This window comes from Pyrgilauda ruficollis, unplaced genomic scaffold (genome assembly GCF_017590135.1).
Source record: "Pyrgilauda ruficollis isolate IOZ18807 unplaced genomic scaffold, ASM1759013v1 scaffold10, whole genome shotgun sequence".
NCBI classification, from domain to species: domain Eukaryota; kingdom Metazoa; phylum Chordata; class Aves; order Passeriformes; family Passeridae; genus Pyrgilauda; species Pyrgilauda ruficollis.
The window spans coordinates 2,238,546-2,256,788 of NW_024508101.1; the positions used below are offsets into that span (position 1 = coordinate 2,238,546).

Below are 18,243 nucleotides of genomic sequence, written 5' to 3' on the forward strand. Positions count from 1 at the left end.
CTACTTGGAGAAAATTTGAGACCACCCACGTGTCAATCCCAAATTAGGTTTGGCATCACTCTGTTTAATTAATGCATGTTGATTTACCCCTTCATTTCCAAGCCTATTTTTAAAAATTCATGGAATATTGATGCCTAATATTTTCTTCATGACAGACCACTTCCACCTCCCTCCCCCTCCCCAGTGTTGATTTTTCTCAGGAATGTTGGTTATGGTGAAGAATTAAGATAAAATCTACACTTTTTATTTTTAGAAGTCCATGGCAGAGCATTGCTGGAACCAGCAAGGAAAAGGGTTTAGAAGAACAGAACTCAACAGGAGGATCCCAGATGTCAATGTATGGTTTATCCTTTGGGATAATTTCATTGCTCCAGAGCTTAAACCTGTAAAATATAAACAGACAGAGGTAAATCTGTGTCAAAAATTAGTTTTTCTTTGCATTTTAGCTTAACAGCAATCTCTGTTTTCTTTTCAAGATGAAACATTACCCACAAATATTTTTTCTATGTATTTGTTTATTAAGCTGTAGTGGCCATTTCATGGGGCAGGGTTTTGGAACCACATCTCACCTTTCCCGTGAGTATCTTCTTCAAGAAGGTTTTTGACTATTTGGTTGCAAAACAGACTATGATATATAAATATAAAAATGCTCCCTTTTCCCTGAAGAATAAGTTATTTATGAGAGCAGAGGCTGCACCCTGGGCCACCCCAGCACAGCCATGGGACAGGGTTGAGACCTCTGTCCCAGCAGCAGATTTAGGGCCACATTATGTGTGAGAATTCTGACTTTCCCAAGAAATCTTATCCCTGTGTTCTTCCCTGAGCTCTGCATGCCAGGGCAGTGGAGACCTGCACTAAAAATAAGGTGTGGAGCAAAACCCTTTCTCCTCCAATGAATGTCAGAATATCAGAGACAAATTTATGGGAGCCAGCACCAAAAAGCACCAGGAGGGAGGATACCTATGGCAAGGGACAATCTGGGAATCTGTTGTGCTTAGAGGCACAGATTTCTTCTTATGCAACAGCATTCAGAGGGGGAAAAAAATTCTCTCACTTACTTGATATTTTTGGAATCCTAATTTCCTCACTGCTGCTGCCATCGCCACCATCGCTGACGGTTCTTATCTCGATGAGATAATCTTCTTCAAACGGGACCAGAAGTTCAGCTGAAGTGTTGTTTGTCTCCAGGATATGGGCTTTGCTCTGCCTGTTCTGTCTGTACAGAATCTAAGCAGAAAGGGATTGGAAAACAAGAGTTATTTCGTTTCAAGTTTTAATGGTTTTTTTTTTTTGGGGGGGGGGGGGGACTGAGAGATTCTTCTGTTGTGTCCCAAAGTTTTCCAAGCACTCTCAGCATGCTGCAGGATGTTAAAAGCAATTTAAACAGGGGAATAAATTCTGCAGGATTTTGGGGTGAGTACCACAGCAGGTGGTTTCCTAGAACTTGAGGATAATCAAAGAATTCTGCACTGCAATCAAACTTTAAAATAAGTTTTTATTTCCTTTTAAAGCAGATTTATGGGAGTGCTTTTTGGTTCATTCATAGATCTTTGTGTGAGTATCTTTCAGTCTCTTTTTTAAAGGTGCATTTATGAGCTGCCAGAGAGTGAGAATGTTTAAATGTGGTTTATGACTGCCTTTAATGCTTCAAAGACTGTTCTCTATTCCTTATATATTTGTGAAACTCCTTCCCTGGAGATATGAAAGCAAGAAACTTTAGGTAAGTAATATTACAAGGGAACAAGAGAAATACAGGATTGGGGACAGCAAATCCCTCTGTTGGGATAAAGAAGTTCTCCTCTGAATGAGTATTTGTGTAAACATCAGCCAACCATCCCAATAAACCCAGAAAAATCAGTGTTCCAGGTAATGAGCACTCACTTTCCCCCAAATCTCTGTACCTGTATTGTAACAAAAATATCTGATTAATGAGATAAAGAAATCACTTACTTTGTAGCCCAACACCTCAGACTCATTCTCCATTGTTTTCACATGCTCCCAGTTCAGGCAGATTTTGGAATTTGTCAGCTTCCAGGCAATGTTCGCTGGAGGTTGACTTGGTGCTTTAGAAAAAATACAAAGGATTATGATAATAACAAGATAAACTGAGTATTAATTTTCATCATGTAGCTGAATGAGCTGCTGAAATAGGAGTAGCAAATGCTTGGGTGATTCCAACCTAAAAGAGCAAAAAACCATTTTCCAGTCCATCATTGCTCTGGTATTAGTCAGAATAAAATCTATTCATAGCACAGAACCTCTTACTGTGAGACTTCATTTGCAAAATTAGGCACAGCCTGACAGTGTCTGACAGTTCAAGTTATATTTGAGAGATTTTGTGGAGGGAAAATGTTGTTCCTCTCTGTATTTCCATGTCCTAGAGGATGTTTTGCTGTCTGGATCTCAGAAAAATCTAAAACTGAGAGCAAACTACAGAAGTCAAGATTTCCATCAGCCAGGACAGGTTACAAAGAGCTGCACATGAAAGTCTCCATGTGATCCACCATGAAACATTGTAGGATTTTAGAAATTCTCAGCACAATAGGCTGAGAGCAGGTTTTCAAAGGCTTTTTATGCCTAAGTGCGAGGACTTTGAAAATTTGCCTACAAGTGACTGGAACCGAATCCCATGTGAACATGTGAGGGTGGAGCTGAGCCTTTGAATTGAGCTCGGATTTAGGCCAACACATTCTCTCCTGTTCCGTGGCACATCCTCCCAGGTCCTGCTGGGTGGTGGCACAGGAAAGGAGGATTGAAACAGAGGTAAAAATGAGGAGAGATTTGGAGAGACACATTCCAGCCCTGATTCTAAATTGTTTAACTCTGGGATCCTTCTCTTCCCCCCTACGTGTTGGTGACTGATGGATGTCACTTGGAAGGAACAGTTGATTTGGTGACAATTTCTTCCATTTCCCACAGAGATAAAACAAATGGATGGGTGCTGCTGTTTCATATCCACCTGCCTCCTGGCTTTGGAGAAGTTTAATCCTTCCCTCTGGTAGGGAATGAGGTGTTGGTGGAGCTCCCAGGTGAATATCCAGGGGTGTCCTTCCATCAGCCACACTGTCAGTGTTGGAAAAGATTAATTTCTGTATGAAGACATTTATCTACTCTCACATACATCAAACTGCAAATTTATTTAAATATGGCTTGAAAGCTCTTTTTTGCTTTCAGGAAACATTTTATATATGGAATTGGATAACAAAATAGTCACAAGAGGCAAAGGATGTCAAATACTTCATTGGCTGTGCACTCTGAAGAGGTTTGAAATCACTCAAAAATGGGTGAATTACAGCCTTGACCAAAGCTTTTTGACATAGAAACTTAAAGCTATCTTAATTCATTATCTTGGGGCTGAAAAAGCACCACAGGAGGATTTGCACAACAAAATTATCTGGGGTTTTTTCCAGCCAGAAACCAGAATAAGTGGTAAGAGCACTTTCCCAAATCCGTAGGAATATTTGCTGGCAAAACCAAGCAGTTCCAGGTCTAAGACTGGCAGATTATTTCCTCAATTAATTTCTTGTAATCAATGCTGTCAAGAATAATAGAAAGCCCAAATATCTTCTTAAGTTTATTGAGGTGCTGATGTTATTGTCGTGGTTTAGGTAACACTTGGCTTTGTTGCTGTACTGTGCTGAGGTTTATCCATGCAAGTATTTCCAATATCTATATGTCATATTGTTATATTTCATGTGTATATGTATTTATTTGTAAAGGAAAAAGAAGAGGAAGATGAAAAAATAAAGGGAAGAGGAGAAGGAGAAGGAGAAGGAGAAGGAAAAGGAGAAGGAGAAGGAGAAGGAGAAGGAGAAGGAGAAGGAGAAGGAGAAGGAGAAAGAAGAGGAAGAGGAAATGGAAGTTGAATAGAAAAGGAAGGGGGAAGGAAAATGAAGGGGAAGGGGAAAGAGGAAAGAGGAAGAGGAGGAGGAAGAGGAATTTCTGCAATCCATGCCATATAAATAAAAAACCAGAAGAGTACAGCTCTTTATGGAGCCATGTCCACGGTTTGAGGACCTCAATTCCACCTCCCTAAGTACTTTTAACTGAAACCAGGATGTCACCTTAGACCTTACATCGATCCCAGAGAAGAACACTTCAATCAGAATTGCACCTCTTTGGCAGAAGGATCATTTCAGCTCTGCTAAGTCCCTGCAATAATGGGATGAGCAGAAGGCTGCAGGAATGCTGGATGCTGAGCGGGAAGACAGAGCTATTACTTTGGAGCTCCATCTCCTGCTCCAGATGCACATTGTTTATATTCTCTTGACATATTGTCTCTTCTCTTATTGCAAGTGCTTGCATCTTCCACAGACAGAGCTTGAAAATTTAATCTATATATTTAAATATTAAAAAGGTTATTTTGACTTTAATTTTTAAATGAACCATTAGCACAATCCTGAATTTGACAGAAGATAAAGTAGATGTAAAACAAAAGCAAATTTATTCCTTCTATGTTTTGTCATTTGACTGCCATGTCTTTAACTTGTCTTTCATTCAGTTGCACATAGGAATAGAGGGAAGAATTCCCAGAGATGAATCTATTTTCTACTGAAAAATGGACTGTGATGAAAGTAATGGAATCACAGAATGGTTTGGTTGGAATAGCACTTAAATTTCATTTCATTCAACCCCCTGCAGTGGTCACAGACATCTTCCACCAACCCAGGTTTCTCCAAGCCTCATCCAACCTGGTCTTAGACAATTCCAGGGATGGGTCCTGTTTGAGCCCTTCAGAAATATCTTCTCTGGCTTTATTTTTGATTGTTTTTATTTACAATAAATATTGGTTTTGTGGCAATTAAAAAATCAATTAACTCATTCTACAAGTTGTTCCTATCTTGCACTTGGAGTAATGGCATGGAACAGCATATAGAAAAGAAGAAAATTGGTGAAACTCAGAAGAAATATTTCCCTTTTATGCTAAAAGGCTGATCAATAATTTACTGGGAAAATAGATTCCAAGGAAAACAAAACAGCAAAGGGCTTTACTTTTAGTACTAATTTAAAAAAAACCAAACCAAAACTAAATTGCATTTATATCAATGTATCCATTATGCTGAGCTCTACAGTGCAATGTTCAGAGGTCTCAAAACCCCTCTGTATTTGGTGCCTTCAACAGCTTCCTTTAGAACCCCAAACCAACACAGGCTCACCCCAGAATCTCTTGTCTGACCTGTGGGACATCCCTCCTTTATTGGCTCTGCATCTCTGGAATCCCCTGAAAGCGAGGGGGCTGCTCTTCCAAGGCAAACAGAAATCCATCCTCGTGGGCACTGATTTAGGACCAGAGGAAGTTTCTCAGTCACAGATTTTGTTGTCTGACTTGTGAAGAAATTCGGGATGTAGTTTTCCTTGCTGTTGAAGCGTTTGGCAGCGATGGGGGTCACGGGGAGCTGGAATGTGCCTGTCCCAGCTGGGAATTTGGGACCCTTGTACCAAATCCAATACTCACGGGATTTTTTGGTGGTGACATTCACCGGGGTGCTGGAGGGCCCTGTCCCCGCAGTGTTGTAGGCTCGGACTGTTGCAAAATACACCGTGTTAGCTCTCAGGCCCGTGATGTTTTTGGCTGTCACATTCCCACTGACTCTGACCTTCCCAGCTGTGCTTTCCTTGGGATCATCTATCCAATATAAAACCTAAAAAGCGAGAACAAAGAACAGGCAATTCATTGTGTTCCAGCAATTAGAGGCTTGGCTGGGAAGCAGACATGCTGACAAGGAAGATTTCGAGGAATACAGGATTTTTTTGTACTCCAATCTAGCAGGATGTAAACCCAGGCATGAATATTTATAGAGAAGCAATAACATTTCAGAGACTGAATCCCAATTAAGGAACTAAATGAAATCCTGAAATTTACAGATGTCCAGAAGGAAACCTTTGATAAGGTAAGGAATGATAAAAGCTTTGTTGGTTTTATGGTTGAACACAATTAAAGAAAACCTTAAGAGATACAAAAGAGCATTTATCTCAATCATCTAACAGGTTTTTAATTATTTTGTATCCTGGCTCTAGTTTTGATTCAGTGACACCTGTTTAGACCTGCTTTTTTTTTAAAGTGAGTAATTGATTTAGGAAGGTTTGTGGACTGTACATGATGTACATGTACATCTTATTACCTTCATTTATACATTGCAATGATAGCACAGAATTTAAAGTGTTTTTGACTTGTTTTCCTCTTATATACAAATTAAAAAAAAAATTGCTTCACTATGCAAGTAAAATGACCAGGAATGATATCTGACATTACTTAATCCTAAAATTACGGAATCATTTAGGTTGGAAAATATCTTTAAGTCCAACCATTAACTCAACAATGCCAAGGGCAGCACTAAACCATGTCCCCAATGCCACACCCACATGGCTTTTAAATCCCTGCAGGGATGGAGACTCCTCCACTGCCCTCTTCAAGTGTTTGAGCTAATGGTTGGACCTGATGGTCTTAAAGGTCTTTTCCAGCCTAAATGATTTTATTAAGAGCAGGGAGAAGTTAAAAGCCTTTCAGTGCACCACAGCACAAGCTCTGGTAGTGCTGGAGTAAATTTATCCTGCCCTGCTCTGTCAGCAGTGCCACGTGTGCCTGTCCCCAAATCTGAGCACAGCAAGTCTGGGACAGAGCTGCAGTTCTGGGCTGTAAATCCTCCTGATTATCTCAGGTGGGCTGCTGCTAATGAGAGCCAGGGCAAGAGCTCCACGCTCTGCGGACTTGGAAGCAGCAGTTTGTTAATTGGGAGGAGGAGCCAGAAGGCCAAAAGGATTCCGGACAGGAAAGGGACAACTTCAAGGTGTCAGAGCCCCTCACCCTGTGGCCCAGCCCCTCACCTCGTAGCCCAGCACCCTGCCCGTGTGCCGGTTCCAGGGGATGGGCAGCCAGGACACCTCCACCGCCGCCGCCGACACGCTCAGCGCCGAGGCGCCCGCCGGGGCCATCTGTGGCTCTGGGACAGGGAAAACACAGCTGCTGGGACATGGTGTGACACAGGGACAGTGCAAGGGGAGGAGATGCTGTGGGTGAACAGCAGGAAGAGCCCCTGGTGGAACCATGAGCTTTGTTCTCCACTTATGGTGGGATGCCAGCAAAACCTGTTCTCAGAATTGTCCATTCCCCATCTGCTGGAGCAGATTTTCAGAGATCAGCCACATGGAGTGGTCTGAGGAACCAGACCCACTGAGAGCAACACCTTTGAGTGTCTCCCAGTTTTCCCAACACACTCAGCAGGAGCACCTTGGGGACAAATGAGTTGAAACAGGCCCTCTACTGAAAATCATTCTGAAAATTTGCCCCTTGCTATTTTTATTTCAGATTCCCATCTCCTGCCTCACGTCTGTTATAAACATCCAACGAGCAGGTTTGAGCAGGGCCCTTAAAAACCCTGTGAGATCTGCCTGATCACATCTGTCACCTATTGCTGCTACACACCCATTACCACTAGGAGTAACTGGTGTTACCATCCTCTCCTGAGTAGATGATGGAAATGGAGCTCAGGGTCCCTTCTCCCTCGTTGTTGTAGACACCAACTTTGACCTCGAAAGGAGAGAGGGGTGTGATGCTCTCGTTCCTATAAACGTATTTGCTGGATTCCACCGAGGCCACCACAGCTTTGGTCCAGGTTGTTGAGCCAAGGGGACGGAACATGACGACGTAGCCAAAACCTTCCCCGTTCTGGAGCTCTTCTGACACTGGCTGTGGTGACAAGGCAGTCAATAAAGGTTTGAGTGTATCCACAGTTTTAATTGAATCTTCATTCCCTGATTGTATTTTAGTGGTATTGATTTAGTTGGCTGTGCCTTGGAGAAGATAATAATGTTTGCCCCATCCGTCAATGTAATATTGAAATAAAAATCAAAATAATAAATCTATCGGGGCAATCAATTTAGAAACAAAAGATCTGATCAGCTCCATTAGAGTTATCTCTTTCAGGCACGAAGTTTGCAAAATTAAAAGCATTTCACTCAGTACAAGTTGTAGCTTGTAGATTTTTTTTCTTTCCCAAAGGGGCATAGGAATGCTAATTTTAAATAAATGATTTTAAAGGAAAAAAAGAGTTGGGAAGGAACAAATGTATACAAAGAAATGTGTGTCAGTTGTATAATTGCCTGCCTCTGAGTACAGTACTGATGTATTTTTTTCAGCAAGGAGAAAGCCTCAAGTGCATGAACATATTCTTATTTAGTTCTCAGAACAGAAATGTTCCTGCAAGTCAACATGGCAAAATTAATGTTTCTATTAATAAAATCTCATGTCAAGATACGTATGAAAGGCTCTAACTGAAAAGGCAATTACAGCAACACCGTGTCCAGCATGAAGTTTGGTTTTTCATGGGATAAAAATACTCCCACATTCTCAAAGCAAGAGGACATTTATGAAATAAAATCAGGATTAAATGGAGGAAGGAAGTGTTTCTCAGTAAAACTGCATTTATTTCAGAGGCTTGCATCAAAGGAAAGGGCATGGAAAAGCAGGCATGGAAAATGGTGCAAAAAGACAGAAAAAGGGTCAGGACCTGAGTCCTGGCTCCAACCTCTTCTCCTGCAAACTCTTGGGAGCACAAACAGTGTGAGATGATAGGGGAAAATCTGGAAGCACCTCAGAAGACTTCAGGGCACTTATGTTATTTTTATCATCAATTCCTTCTAATTCAAATAATAAAAATAATGATAATAAGCCTGCCCTAGCATTTATAACATGTGCCTTTCCTTTAATGTTGTACGAACACCCAATATTCCCCTTTCCATCTCTTTTCCAGCCCTGAGAGAGTTAAATGTGAGGGATGATGCCTCACTGAAGATTTATAGGAGTTCAAGCTACTTTCTAGAGCATTTAATTTGTTTTTGAGGCTTCTGTGACCTCAGATTTAATCAAGACATTTAGTGAGTTCGTCACAGAAAGCCGCAGAGTCGTGTTCAGTGTTGTTTGCTGGCCATAATTAGGATTTCTTCTGATTGTTTTTTGGGACACACTACGGAGTCCAACAGGATGATTTGATTGAGATCTCTCAGGTTGTTTTCGATTTTCATGTTCTTCTGCTTCCAAAGAGGAGAAAATGAAACAAAAGAGTGAAAGGTGCAGATGGAGAAAAACTTAGTTCAAGGAAAGTGGAATTTCACTCTGTTTGCAGCACAGGGAGGGGAAAACATCAGCGGTGTTATTTATCTAGTGGAGATTTTAAAAAATTTCTTTTGATCTAGTTTTTCACTTTTTGACCAAGCAGCTACCCCATCACTTCCCAGGCTTTGCCAGAGGCTGCCTGCCTTCATCCCAGTGCCCGTGGGAAGCTGCTGGGAGGCTGGAAAAGGAGGGTCCTTCCCACAGCACTCACTTTCTACTCGCTGAAATGACCTGCACTCACCCTTTGCAACTTGTCTGGCATTAACTGCTCTGGAAATGTGTATTCTCTGCTCTCGCTGGAGTGCTGCAGAATTAAAGGGCTCATCTCCTTTAACGCATAATAGGATATGTCTTGTCAGCACAGTGTTCCAGAATGGAAAACATGTAAACAAAAGTAGGAAAAATGTAAATGCAGAAAATGGCCAAGCAGATTAGTGTGTTAAGCACCTCCTGTACAATGGAGATAAGAGGGTAATGCAGACTTCTAAACATCTTTACAACACGGCTCTTAAACTGTTTATTTTTACAAATTGTTCCCTACAACACAGAAAACTTGCTGTATATCTTACAGGCTGTTTGCCCTCCACATCCAGGGTGAAATCCAGGCTCGACCAAAGCCGGTGACCAAAAGCCTTTGGATTTCAGCAGAGCTGTGGTTTCACCCACAGATTTATCCCCGCAGGGGTTGACTGAGCTCAGAATTACCTCCCATGTGATGACCAGCTCGGAGCGGCTCCCTCCTCCTCCGCCAATGTTCGTGGGTGCCACCACAGGAACTGGAGAAGAAAAGGAGTTGGTGTTTGCAGCTGGCTCCCCGAGGCTCAGTCCTGGGGCTGGACCTCTTTCATGTCTTTATGGCTGATCTGGACCTCGGGAAGTTCACAGCTGGCACCAATTTGGATCTGCTGGAGGGCTCTGCAGAGGGATCTGGGCAGGCTGGATCCATGGGACCAGCGGTGTGAGGCTCAACAAGGTGAAGTGCAGGGTCCTGCTCCTGGGTCACAACAGAGTGCTGTGTCCAGCTCTGGACAAAGCTGTGGTCAGCCAAAGGTTGGACTCAGTGATCCTGGAGGCCTTTCCAAGGGGGTGAGCAGAGCATTTCCTACCTCACCTGCAGCCATTCCACCTCTCAACAGTGGAACAGGGATTACATTGCACAGCAGCCCATTTAAAATGAACTGAGATGATGTTTACACGTTTTCTAAGGCTGAAGCCATAGATGAATTTGATACATGAGTACCCTGGTTCAAAAAATTAATTAAAGAACTGGGAGCATCAAGTATCTGACATTATTATGCCTCATCAACTAATTGGCAAAATGATGTTCCATTCAGACTGTAGCTGCAACACTACTGATTTACTAATTATGCATTTGTTCAGTAAACATGTTGTTGGAGCAATATATTAATTGTTTAATTGGTTGTATGCTTTTCTTAACAAATTCAAAACTCACAAGTTGCTTTTCTACTCCCAAGACTTTAAATGTCCACGAGTTGGTTAATTAGAGTTGGATTTCTCCAGCATTCCACAGGTGTGGGGCACCAGAGGTGGAGGACTGAGATCAGGGAACTCTGTTGAGGCTAAAGGGGCTCATGGTGGAGACGCAAAGACGATATCAGTATTTCCTGCCTCTTGCTTTATATTTCTTCTTTAAGGTCCCTTCCAACCCAAACCATTCTATGGTTCCATGATATCATGTTCTTTTTCAGCTGCTGGAGCAGTATAAGAGAAGAGGACATCCCTGGAAGGGGCAGAGACAGGAACCCTCTACAGGACATTTGGTGGTGCAATCTCCAAACCCTGTCTTCAGAAATTTCAGGATTGTTTTGTCATTGTCTTCATTCAGCTCTCATTGTCTGAAAAGCTGATGTGCAGGGTGAGAAATAGGAGGGATGTTTACATCTCAGAAGCCCTTTTTTTTCTGAGATTTTGGGCAAGTTTTGCCATATCTGCTTGTCCTTCCCATTGACAAATGCATTAACCCAGCTCCAAGGGTGGCAATAAAAGCAACAGTGCTTAAAGTTCACAGAAACTGATGCCAGTCCATAATATAATTTATATGTAATTAAATATATGAATTATATATAATTCCCAGATTCTAGTCCATGTATAAATAAATATCTGATTTCATCCTCTAGAAATGGGAGGAATTTCAGAATAATTTTTCTGTGTAGCCATAAGAGTGAGTCTAAGAGCAAACAGCCTGAGTTCTTCTGGAGGGTTTCACAGAGCTGTTCATTTTTGTCACTCACAATCAATGTCTTTGGGCACACCAGAGGCAAACAATCTCAGACTGACAAGAACTGCATGGAAACAGCAAAACAAACTTTCAAGCCTGGTGTTTCACTGTTTCATGAACCAAGTGATGCTCAATTAGCTCATGTGTTAAATGTGTTGGGTACTTGCTATATTTGCATGGGGAGAATTTTGTGCTGCGGCTCAGCAGAGCCTCAACTGGGTCAGAGTTGAGAAACAGATGAAAATTTACAGCTGAGTGCACCAACAGAGGCTCAATTAATTCGCAGCTCCATTTTAATGAAATGAACAGTGACTCATTTGCATTCACAAATCTACTAATGCTCAGATTTTAGCTGGCAAAATAGTTATTACAACAGCAGAGCTCAAATTCACCCTTTCCTGGCCATGTATTTACTGTCCACACTGCCCTGCTGATTTCAGGTTGCTATTCTGATTGAAAAATTAAAGAAGCTGATATTGTCCCACTGTACTGCAACATTTGGAGACAGGGATTTACAGCAGTGAAGGAGTTAAGCAGCTAAAACCTGAAGTGAGACTTTCTGTCTCTTTTGTTAAACTTCAGACAGAGCTACACTGCACAGAAATAATCTTCCTTGTGTTATTGCCATGATAAATAACAATAATTTTATTGTTTCTTTCTCCTCGTTGCCCCAGCCTTGTGAATCCCTCTAATAAATAAATAAATAAAAGCTTTAAAAGATGAAAGCTTTCACTGCCTGTCTAGTTTTGAATATCCCACTTTACAAAGCCCCACAGTGGTAAGAGCAACAAAAACCTTCTCAAGATTAATTTGGTCTTTGTGATCAATCATATAATGGAGAATATTCATTTGAGATACTCTGCTGGGAAATTTTAAAAATCTGACCTCCTCTGGAAGGTGCTGGGGTTGGAACTAGATGGTCTTTAAGGTCCCTACCAATCCAAACCATTCTGGGATTCTATTCCCAGAAACAAATGGATTACACATTCTAAAAGAAATGTGTTTTTTTCTGTATAATGTACAATACTGTATTCTGAATTCTGTCCTGAAATGCAGCTTGCCAAACTTTGGAGCTTGGCAAATGAGATAAACAGAGAAGAGAAAGTGGATTGTAAAACCTGCTTCCATTTTACTGCTTTCCATCCCATAACACACTGATTTTATAGGTGGGAGACAGTTGACAAGCAGGGGGCTGGGAGGAACATAAAACAAACCAAAGGTTTGGGCTGCAAATAAATTGTACCAAACTGAGCAGGTCAAAGAACTGACAGTGTTGGTCACCCAAGAATGAGGCAGCTTCCCTTGAGGTGCCAAGTCCCAGAAGATAAATGAGTAAAGGTCAGACAGACAGACAGAAAGGATTCCACTCTGGAGTCAGTAGAGGCTGTTGGTTTCACTGGGCTTTGGATGCTGTAATTTACTTCCTCCAATATCCAAAGTTAAAATTATCCTGCTCCCCCTGATGCTCAAACATCACGGTATCAAACATCTCTGCAGCCAAGGTACATTCAGAGAGTGGAGTTATCATTTTATGTGCAAGTCCCTGAGCAGAGTAAAAACTTGGATTTATTTGGGAGAACAAAACATTGTTCTGCCCAATTGCTTGAGCGAAAGGTTGGTTAGGACACATCAAAGGGAGGAACATAGGCTAACTCCAGCTTTTATCATGGACTGGTCAATGGTTTGAGTTGGAAGGGACCTTAAAGCCTATCCAGTCCTACCACCTTCCACTGTCCTGATACCTTCTGCAGGCTGCCCTAGAACAGAGGCTGGACAGAGTTACAGAATAAAGCAGGGATTTATTCAAAGGATCTCCTCCATGGATCCACCTTGGGCAGCACAAGAGCCCAGCCAGGGCTGCATCCAAGATGAACCAAAATGGTCGCAAAATGGACAACCAGCCACAACCAGGCTCATTTTGATCAGGTCTGCTCCAATTGCTTGTTGGAGTTAATTGTCCAATTACAGCTTTAGGTTATGCAGTCCCATCCTGCTTGTTTTTCTTTCTCCAGCCCACGTTGTTTGTTGCTCTTGTGTCTGAGATTTGGATCATTTGTCCTTGGTCCCCAGCTGGGGCAGGAATTGTTTTGTCTCCCTGCTCTGTGCAGAGAACTCACCATCCCCTAGAATGAAGCTCAGAACTTCACACTAAAGCAGCAAAGAAGCTGAAAAATATAAAAGCTAAACCTGAGGCATCAATCCCAGGTTGCTCCAAGTCCCTCCAGTAACAGGTTCTTGTGGAACACGTTGGATCCCTGCCCACGGAATTAGGTAAATAACCCTGTAGGAATGAGTGGCTCTACTTCAGTGAAATTCCCACAGTTGAGAGCTGGAAAAACCTGGCAGAAAGCAGGGCCTTACCTGCTGCTTTGGTTTTCAGGAGAGCCGACGGCCTGCTGGGCTCCCCGATCCCAACGCTGTTGCTGGCGACCACGCGAAACTCGTACTCAACCCAGGGGCTTAAATCCACCACGGTGGCCTTGTGAGTCCTGCCATTAATGACCTCGGGAGCTGAAGGCAAGCATGACACCAACAATGGGTTTTTGAGGCAATTAATGGCACATGCTAAATAAAAAATCCAAGGCAAGTCCCGAATTGCTCACCTGTGGCGACCCCCTGCCATCCCACCGAGAAGGGAGTCCTGGTCTGGACGCTGTAGATCTGCACTGGGCTGTTGTTATCTGCTCCAGGCTTCCAGGATAACCCAGCAGTTGTGCTAGAAACATGTTCAACTTTAACATCTTCTGGTGGACCTGGAGGGCCTGACACGATCAGCATTTTAAGAGGAAGGTATTGGGAAGAGAAGATTCACCGCTGGAATGGGTTGGGCAACTCTTACTTTCTCAAGTCAGAGGAATTATTCATGAAGCTGCAGTGTCATAAAAGCTGCACAATCCCTAAATGATGGCTCCATGCCTGGATTGCATTTTTATGAGTCAGGAAAATTAATGTCTTGATGTCGCTAACATGAAAACTACAAACAAAGGAATTATTTCTTTTTTGCGTCTGACAAAGAAAGGCACCCAGTGTTGTCTTCTGTTGAACCATTGAACAGTCTGAGAATTCCTACTGAATTCAATCAAAACTGAGGTTCAGAAGGAATGCAGGATGGTGCACTACACAGATTTCTGATTTCTCCCAGGGTATACAGACCTGCTCCCATGACAGCATTTCCTCACTGCTGGCGGTAAAAACTCAGTTAGAAAATAATATTTCATATTATCTCCAAATAGGGGAAAGGAATGAGGTATTTTGATTTTCCCAGCTTGCACAGCGACCCAGAGATGCCTGAAGGAAATAACAACACCGCTGAGATTAGAGGATTTCCCTCCCATCTATGTGGCTCAAAATTTTTGCCAAAGACACCAGGGCAGAACTGCAGAGGTTCTCCTGGGCTGGCTGAACACCAGGATCATGCTGGCCACAATTTTGGGGCCAAGATTAAAAGAAAGAGAACATTTCACTATTGAAATGTGGAATTGATATCCTAGGAATCATTTAAACAACAGCTGATGTTAAGATTTCCTAATTCCTCTAGAAGATGTGTGTCTCCCTTACAGACATACCTCTCACAATTATATCTGCTGTTGCAGATTGACTGTCTAAAGAAGTTTGCACCATGCACACATATTTCCCAGAATGATGCAGTTGAATATTTCTTATCATCAAATCCCCAGCAGATTCCTGTAGAGATACCAAAAAAAAAAAAAAAGTAAACTAATCACTCACAACATGCTTTCCATACTGGGCATTTTTATAAATTGCTCAATATTAATACAAAATTCAGCTTTTAAATTAAAATATTCATAGCTATCATCAGTTTCTTTCATGGGGACATTTTTATTATGGCTTCACAAATAACTCAAGCGCCTTTATGAAATTTAGGGAAGAGAAATAAATGTTTGCAGCCCTTGTAAAGAAACAGTGATTTGCCAGGCATATAAACAGCGAGGGAGGAATTATGATAAACATTCGGGTCATGTAAAGACTGTGGCAAAGAGTTTCATTAAGGAGTTTGGGAAACTCACCCTTCCAATCCTTTCAAAGTGATGGATTCCTCTGCTCAAATCAATCCTCTGGCCATTGAATGACCACGAGAACCCCACGTCCAGGGAGGGGTCGTGGGACACCTGGCATGGCAGGACAATGCTCTCTCCAACTGTTGCATCTGTGTCAGAGGGGGGGATAGTGATCACAGTCCTTTCTGAGGAGACAAAAAAATTACATCTTTTTAATTAAAATTCTTATAAAAATAGCAGTTATTGAAGGAGGTTTGTACCATTTGGGAAGTGATTTCAAATTGGCTCAAATGTTCTGTAATAAAGGGAATTCTCTCTAATATAGAGATGATTTTAGAACATTCCTATGGCAGTACCAAGACCACATTGTGTGCCTGAGAGTGAGCAGAAGTGAGAGGAATACCCTAAATTAGTTTGTATTTATATTAGGAACACCCTAAATTATACTACTTCATAAAGCCCATAATCAATAATTATGATTTCAGTCAAAATGTACAGATTTCTCTCAAAAATATGCTCATGGTTCTCCAAACTTAAAGAATTCTCCTGACCAAAAACTGCAGGAAAAGCAAAATTGCTTCTCATTTCCACTTACTTTAAACAACAACCTTAATCTGTATTAATGTCAGTGATACTTTACTCCACAGCACTACTCAAGTTACAGCTTCAAAGACGTTCACAGGCAGGAAAATTATTTATTTGATCATTTTTAACCCATTACATTGAGACCCAAACTTGCAGCTCTTAGGAAGGCAAGTATCAGCTCGCTGAAGGGGAAAGAAATGGGTTTATGTGGCTTCACTTTTGTTGATATGACTGGCAGACAGATTAGAGATAACAACCACTTTGTTGTAAGCAATTCCCTTGAATAAAGCTTTTGTGCATGCAAGTGTTATAAAGTGGTGAGAATTTAGACACATGTAGAAAATGAGAGCAGAATCACTTCAACAATATTAATATGATCTGAAAATAATGTGAGAGGAGGAGAAGGAAATGTGCACGAGCTGGGTTAGTTCAATGCTCATCACAGCTTAACTCCAGAATTTAGGTGATTCTTAAATCACAGAATTCTGGAAAGGTTTGGGTTGGAAGGGACCTTAAATCCCATCCAGGGCCACCCCTGCCATGGCAGGGACACCTTCCACTGCCCCAGGCTGCTCCAAGCCCTGTCCAACCTAGCCTTGGACACTGCTGTTATCACAAGAAATCTCCTTTATTATTGGCCTGAAGCTGTTTACCTCCACCAAATAAATCTTGAAAACTGTCCTTTTGGGAATTACACTGGCTTTGGGTATGAGGTGTGTTTTTTAGTAGTGATAACAAAAATAAATGAATTTATTATGGTATTCCCATCCTCTTGGACCTCTTGTTGTATCCTCCTCATCCCCACTAATGCAGAATGTTCACTTGGGTGATATTTTTTACTTCTTTTATGGGCTTGTCTTCAAAACTTCCATCTCAAATACTTTTAAAAGCTTCTTAAAAGCTCTTGTTTCTGCCTTATCCATCGATCTTGCTTAGCAACAGCAAACATGCATTATATGACAAATCCCATTCCAGAGGAGAAAAGAGGGGAGATGTGAGTGCTGGAGGTGTAATAAAGACTTCTCCCACAAAGAATAAACAACTCAATGAGCAGCAATAAACTTAATTTGCACATTAGCTATGCTTTCCCAAGTTCTGACATTTCAGTTGAAAATAATGCTGAAGCAATGAGGCCTATAATTGAACAGCCCAAACTTCTCCAGAGGGGAAACAAAAACAAATGTTTCCTGCAAACAAGATCATTTTTATACCACGTTGTTACTTGGTGTTTTAATAAACTTCATAAATGCCAAACAAAATAGGGGGTTTTTTTTCATGTTTTAATGGGATTTTCCCATATTGCCACAATGTATGGGACATGTGAAAGGGGGAGAACCTTAATGCAGTCAGAGCTGCAGAAACCCTGAAGTTCTTGGTGCTTTCAGTGCTGGCTGTGCTGCAGCCCCATCTCAGGTCACACTCTGAGCTGTATCAGTGCTAATTGCTCTGTCAGAAAGTGAATATTAAAAAGATTTTGGCCAGAGGCAAAGTTAAGGAGGAGATCACACTGCAGGCCGCAGCAACCCTTCTGATACTGCTGAAAAGGAGGATATTAAAATAAAACAGTTACAAAATCAGAGAATCTTGGGGTGGAAGGGTTTTTAAAGCTCATCTCTGCCCACAAAAGAAGGAAATACTGAAATACCTTTCACAATCAGGTTCCCTGAGTTCCTGGCAGTTCCAAACTGGTTTGTGGCTACACAAGTGTAAACCCCAGCATCCACCTTGGAGATGTTGGAGATCCTGAGGCTGCCATCCTCCAGGAACATCACCCTGGGGAAAAACAAACAAAATGGAATCACACAATCCCAGAGTGGCTTGGGTTGGATGGATAAGGAATGGGCACAGAGGCTGCCAGAGCTCCAGGGGAGTTTGGAAAACCCTCCCAGGGATGGCTAGGGTGGGATTTGGGGTGTCTGTTCAGGTCAGGAGCTGGATCTTGGCGCCTGGGGCAGCGTTTCTGATCCTTGTGGGTCCCTTCCCACTCAGGATATTCCATGATTCTGTGATCCCATGGACTGAGCTGGTGTCACAGCTGTGCATCCACACAGGAGCCCTGGGTCCTCTCCCTTACACACCTATGACTGCTCCAAAGGCAGCTTTGAACATGAAGAAACATTTCCAAGTATTCCCCTTCTGCCTCTGCAATATTTTTTACATTAATGATGCTTTTCTTCCCATCAGCTTGCACCAACCAGCAGAACTGCTGGTGATAAAACAGGGGATGCAATCGAGTGGCTGGGTAACATATGGTGTTCATCAAACAGTATCCAAAGAGATTCCAGTGT

The 18,243-nt window shown here is 42.0% G+C and overlaps 1 protein-coding gene across 1 annotated transcript in view; it reads right to left on the reverse strand.

The window, feature by feature from the left end:
• Window positions 1-249: 249 nt before the first annotated feature.
• The window catches only part of LOC121351309 (contactin-6-like), a 72,899-nt gene continuing 54,905 nt past the window's right edge, over window positions 250-18,243 (reverse strand). The window contains exons 9-20 of the mRNA XM_041463336.1: window positions 17,601-17,728; window positions 15,380-15,555; window positions 14,918-15,035; window positions 13,955-14,113; window positions 13,713-13,862; window positions 9,818-9,888; window positions 7,453-7,687; window positions 6,826-6,941; window positions 5,456-5,642; window positions 1,951-2,063; window positions 1,059-1,227; window positions 250-383 (exon numbers count right to left, since the gene is read on the reverse strand). Coding sequence (XP_041319270.1) covers window positions 250-383; window positions 1,059-1,227; window positions 1,951-2,063; window positions 5,456-5,642; window positions 6,826-6,941; window positions 7,453-7,687; window positions 9,818-9,888; window positions 13,713-13,862; window positions 13,955-14,113; window positions 14,918-15,035; window positions 15,380-15,555; window positions 17,601-17,728 — 1,756 coding nt within the window. The remainder of the gene's footprint in view (window positions 384-1,058; window positions 1,228-1,950; window positions 2,064-5,455; window positions 5,643-6,825; window positions 6,942-7,452; window positions 7,688-9,817; window positions 9,889-13,712; window positions 13,863-13,954; window positions 14,114-14,917; window positions 15,036-15,379; window positions 15,556-17,600; window positions 17,729-18,243) is intronic.